Source organism: Phytophthora infestans, genomic scaffold, assembly GCF_000142945.1.
Source record: "Phytophthora infestans T30-4 supercont1.34 genomic scaffold, whole genome shotgun sequence".
Taxonomy (NCBI): Eukaryota; Oomycota; class Peronosporomycetes; order Peronosporales; family Peronosporaceae; genus Phytophthora; species Phytophthora infestans.
Window position 1 is genome coordinate 1,211,603 of NW_003303725.1, and position 5,063 is coordinate 1,216,665.

Here is a 5,063-nt window from a genome sequence, read left to right on the forward strand (position 1 = left end):
TCTTGTGTGAAAACTCCAGCGGCTCAATGTGCGACTGCCAGACGACGACGACGCGGTTTTCCTCGACGTAGCGACGCAGAATCTGCTGCACGTAGAACTTGGCGCTCGTCTTGGCCTTCGAGTCGCGCATCTCCATGCCGAAATGTTCCACAATCGTGTCGTCCGTGCTCTCCAAGCGATGGCAACTGCCTCTGTTCGGGTTGAACTGGTTCCATCGACGCCACCACGCTTCGCCTGTAGCGTGCATACTGAACGGCAGCACTTTACTGTCGAAAATCTCCAGGAACATGCGGTTCTTATCGTCGCGCATCTGGGCCTTACGTGACGTCACGTTCGATAGTTCGAGGCCACTGGAAGCGAACACACGCTCCACTTCACGGTACGACGCGGCGACACCATCAGCCAGTTCCTCGAATACGGCGGCGTCGGTCACCTCGTTGCCGGTTCTCGACACGTGAATACGCGAGGTCTGTTTACTGCCGGAGGACTCCGATGGGTACAGCGTCGTGCGCTTGTTCAGAAGCTTCTCGAGGCTGTTAGCGACCTGGATCTGGCCCTCCAAAAGCGTTTTTAGATGAGCATTCTCACGCTCGGATCTCAGTCGACAGTCGAGTTGGCGAGCGCAGGTTTGCTCCCATACAAACGGGCTGCTATCATTTCTAGTTTGAGCTGTCAACTGACGGGCACTGGAGCCTTCTTTGGTCTTAGCGACCTTAAGACTCTGCAGCTGGTGCAGCTTATATGTAAGCTCCTCAGCTTCACTACGGAGATACGTCAACTCTCGCTGGAGATCCTCGCGTGCCTTGTTCGGGTTGTAGCTGCGTCGCTTCTTGCGGCCGAAGGGGGAGTCGGAACAGCGCTCCGAGGACTTGAAGACTCGAATAATTGAGCTACAGAGGTCAATGAGAGGCCGGCAATGGGGCTGGGCGGTGTCTGCACTGGGATGAGGGCGACATCTGCTGCAACGCGAGGTGAGAGGACGCGTCCGAGGAGATGTCGGTCAGGAAGTCGTCGAGCAGGTGGGATGTCTCCCAGTCGTCGCTGTCGGTCGACTGCGCGTGGGTGATGGGCGAATGCAACTGGACGGGGCTCGTGTCGCCTAGAGTTTCGTCGATGAAAGCGAGTGTGGCCTGCAGGGACTCGGTGGACTCGGGCTCCAAAGCGAACTCCATCTTTTAGATGTGAAGGTTATTGTGTCAGTCGGTTCAAAGAGCGTTTGGTTTCTTACCTTCTTAACAAGATTGGAAGATGGAAAACGTATTTGATGATTTATTTTGTAATGATGGCATGTATTTCTGTTTTCTGGAATTTATTTAATAAAGCAGGTGCACCTTAATAGAAGGATATACGTTTACACAGGAAAGGAGAGATTTAGCACCTTAACATACACAGAATGATCCCCACCATTGGTAAGTGGATCTGAGGAAGGAGTACAGAGGTAAATAAAAATGGTATGTCCTCATGCACTTCGTAACACGTACCATATCGCTGCAATCATGAAGAGTGTAACAATTGAGTGGTGTGAACTGAAAGTCAGGTGACTCTTCAGCTCATTGTTTCGATGAGCATCATTGCTGTCCAGGTAGTCATTTACTTATCGAGGGTATCGACACTTTCTTTCAGGAAGCCAAAATTGTACGTCGCTTCATGATTGTTGCTGTTGACCAGCAAATGAACTCCGAGCCACGTACTTGTCATTTCCAAATTTACCGTAGACTTGGCATCCCGACTTTACTCTAAGCAATGACATTGCTGGTGACCTGTGTGAAGACCCCCGAGGACTGGGCGAAGGCCCGTGCCATCCGTATGCAAGTTTTTATCCGCGAAGACACCTTCGAGGAGGAAGGCGAATATGACGACCATCCGTCTGCTCTGCACTTCATCGGTACAGACGTGGAGCAGAACAAGGCGGTGGTGGCTGCACGTGTGCTGGTCGATGACGTCAAGCGCATAGCCAAGATCAGTCGCGTAGCAGTGTTGTCTGAGTGTCGTGGCAAGCGTTACGGCACAGTGGTGATGAACGCCTTGGAGGACTACACCCGCGACCGCGTAGACCTATTCATCCTGCCAGCGCTGGTCGACAAGACAGGATTCTACGAAAAGTGCGGCTACAGCCGCATCGACGACGAGATCTTCGTGGACGAGGGACAAAAACAGTGTTGAATGGCCAAGCCTGCGAATCCACAGTCTGAGGCATAGTCAAGGCTTGAGCTGATAATAAAGTTCATTAACAAATTATTGTAAAAGGATAAGTCCCTTCGGTCCGGAGACCCGAGCCCTCTTAGAAGGTTAATAATTGAGCGCTCCAATGAGATTACAGAAATGAACCAAAATTCATGGATTTAGCCAATCCCATCGCACTAGGGCTAGGTGTTTAGCATTCCAAGTGATTTCCGGAACAGTCAGGAATCATTGCGTCTTATCGAATAAAGGGCAATACAAATCTAGCACGTTAGGAGCACTTGCTGGATAATTGCAATTTGTGACGGACCGCTGTAGCGAGCATACCAAGGCTTCAGCGCCATCGTAGCATTACATGTACTAGTATGAAACTGCAGCTTGAAGGCTGTACACTTGCGGGTTTGACACCCCGCCGCTAATGGGCTACTTAATTACAGTACAACTAAAATATTTTTCTTACAGCGTTTGATTGTCAATAGATATCTAAACATGTAAGGACAAGCATCCTAGTCAAACATTCAGTTTAACTACTACGTGCCAGCATTTGATTCAGCGACGCAACTTCACATCGAAACCAGCTCCTGCAGGATCCGAGCTCCCTCCGCAAACTCGTGCTTGATGTCCTAATTGCCGATCGAGATCAGCACCGTATCCTTGGACATCCTGAAGCTGGCACACGGCAGCGCGTCAGATGCGCCTCGTGCACGCCCGTGCCGAAGCGGGCCATCTCACCGGTCGAACCCAACTCCACACCCATACTCGGGCCAGCGCCGTGCAGACGCATGAACGAGAACAGCGGCGCCTTGACGTCCACGTAGTCGATACAGGCGCGCAGGATGCCCCTGATCGCCTTGACGTCGTTAGCCCGGGCCATTGCCTGGGTGTGGTGTTAGTACGTGGTAAACGGGCCCGTGACGTTAAGCGCCTGTGCGATGGTGCTAGCTGCTTGATCGTGCCCACGAACAGTTGCTGGACTGGCTCCACCAGTGTGGCGTCTCCAGAGTGTACGCGGGCGTGCTTGGCGTGTGGCGTAGATGGATATGGCGCTGTCCTTGGCCAAACTGTCGAACTCGATCTCCTTAGCATTCACGACGACCTTGGACACGGCGAGGGAGCGCGACATCTTGTCTGCGTTGCTGTTCAGGTAATCCTTCAAATGGCTCTCGTCCGAAGCCACAAGCATAGCAGCCTCTGACAGCACGTAACAGGGAGGGACAAGAACCAGGTACTACACACACCTCGTGCACTAACTCCAGAGTCGAGATCAGATCCATCACCTCCGTCCGGCTGGTCCACGTTCAGCGAGTCCAGCAGAACCGCGAATGCGCTGTAGCCCTTGCACTGGTCGATGCTCTCCGGCAGGATGTTAGCGCCTGACTCAGAGCGGATTGGCCAGGTTGCTCGTGTCTGGCCATCCACCACCACGATCATGTCTGCGAGGATCTCGAGGTCCCCGTTGTCCAGCACCAGTGCTCCAAGCTCACCTCCGCGACGTACTAGTTCCTGCTCTCGAGATGGTAACTGACCACGGTGGACAGATCGCGCACGTACTCACGCCGCACCAATCCAACTCTACCAACTTGCAAGAGATCCACCACGAATTCACATCGAACCGTCGCCCACACTACACCGCCACGCTGTAAGGATCGCGCCGAACACGTATAACTTGGCCATCAATATCAACGGCGCCTCGCCCTCCCATATACCCACCCGAATCGCGATGGCTCGTTATCACCCGCTGCCGCTCCACACTCGCTCACCGCCGTCGTGCCGCTCGTCCTTCACGCTCGCTCGCCCACCACCAGTGCCACCGTCGCCGCCGCCACCACGACCGCTCCACACTCGCTCACCAGCTGTCCACTAGATTACGCACTGATGCCGTCGGCCTATCCAACTTAACCGCTCCCACCGCCATCGCCATCAAAATAAAATTTAATTCATGCTCCGGGTCGCTCTTTTTATCAAACTTCTGCCAACCACAAATTATGTGAATGGGAAAACGTCAGAACGTGTCAAACGTTTGTCAAAAGTGTTGAAGTAAGCATCTCCGATGTGATGATGACTATCTAGTGGAATATAATTGTGCTATTTCATATAGAGAAATCGTAAATAACTGGACTGGTTGGTGGAGAGTAACTCCCCTCCAGAACACCAGACTCTATAATTCATCACTTCTTCTTTTACCAAGTCCAACACAAGTGTCTTCTCCTTTACCAAGTCCAACACAAGCGTCTTCTCCTCCTACACTCGAGACTTCCTCTCCACTATGGCCGCCTAGACCACTCTTCTTTTGTCCTCACTCCATTCTGTGCTGCCCTAACAACTCTGCGCAAATCATCCCTCCAACAGGTTATGAGCCCAACGCTCAAACGCAAAGCGCCACCTGGCTCAACAGGTTAAGACCCCAACGTTTCGCCAGAGGACAGATGACGGATAGGAGGCGAGCTGACGCGGCAAGCCAACAAGTTATAAGCCCGACCCTTCCTACAAATAAGGGCGGCTCAAACGCAGAGCGTCACATGGCTTAACAGGGCATGAACTCGACGCCGACAAGAGGACGCACGGGAGTCTACCATGTGCCACCGGCACCTCAAGGCCATGTTGCCTTCTATGCCAGCTAACGTGCTGCGTGCGTTAAGCAGGACGTCTGCCCCGCGATATTGAGCTAGAGGAAAACCTCCCTAGACTTCAAACCATACGCACTGCGTATTGATCCCGCTATAAGCGGCGCATTTGGGTTGTAAATGCGCCCACAATGATAAGCATTGTATATTGAGCCCGTTATAAGCGGGGTACATGGGCATGTCGCCCCCGCATTGACCCGCAACAAGCGGAGCATACGGGCTGTAATAATCCACTATAATACGCACTGCGTAACGAGC

General features: G+C 52.7%; 3 protein-coding genes across 3 annotated transcripts in view; 1 reads left to right on the forward strand and 2 right to left on the reverse strand.

Annotated features, from left to right (window-relative positions):
• The window catches only part of PITG_14480 (uncharacterized protein), a gene marked incomplete at both ends in the record, with an annotated part of 1,927 nt that extends 443 nt beyond the window's left edge, over positions 1-1,484 (reverse strand). Inside the window, 3 exons of the mRNA XM_002898893.1 lie at positions 250-890; positions 940-1,172; positions 1,482-1,484. Coding sequence (XP_002898939.1) covers positions 250-890; positions 940-1,172; positions 1,482-1,484 — 877 coding nt within the window. The remainder of the gene's footprint in view (positions 1-249; positions 891-939; positions 1,173-1,481) is intronic.
• A 259-nt stretch (positions 1,485-1,743) lies between these two features.
• PITG_14481 (acetyltransferase (GNAT) family, putative) lies at positions 1,744-2,163 on the forward strand (the record flags this gene model as incomplete). Its single annotated transcript, XM_002898894.1, has 1 exon — positions 1,744-2,163. The coding sequence occupies one exon, from the start codon at positions 1,744-1,746 to the stop codon at positions 2,161-2,163; it is 420 nt and encodes a 139-aa protein (XP_002898940.1).
• A 658-nt stretch (positions 2,164-2,821) lies between these two features.
• Positions 2,822-3,612, reverse strand: PITG_14482 (uncharacterized protein; the record flags this gene model as incomplete). Its single annotated transcript, XM_002898895.1, has 3 exons — positions 2,822-3,023; positions 3,078-3,372; positions 3,420-3,612. The coding sequence occupies 3 exons, from the start codon at positions 3,610-3,612 to the stop codon at positions 2,822-2,824; spliced, it is 690 nt and encodes a 229-aa protein (XP_002898941.1).
• Positions 3,613-5,063: the final 1,451 nt, after the last annotated feature.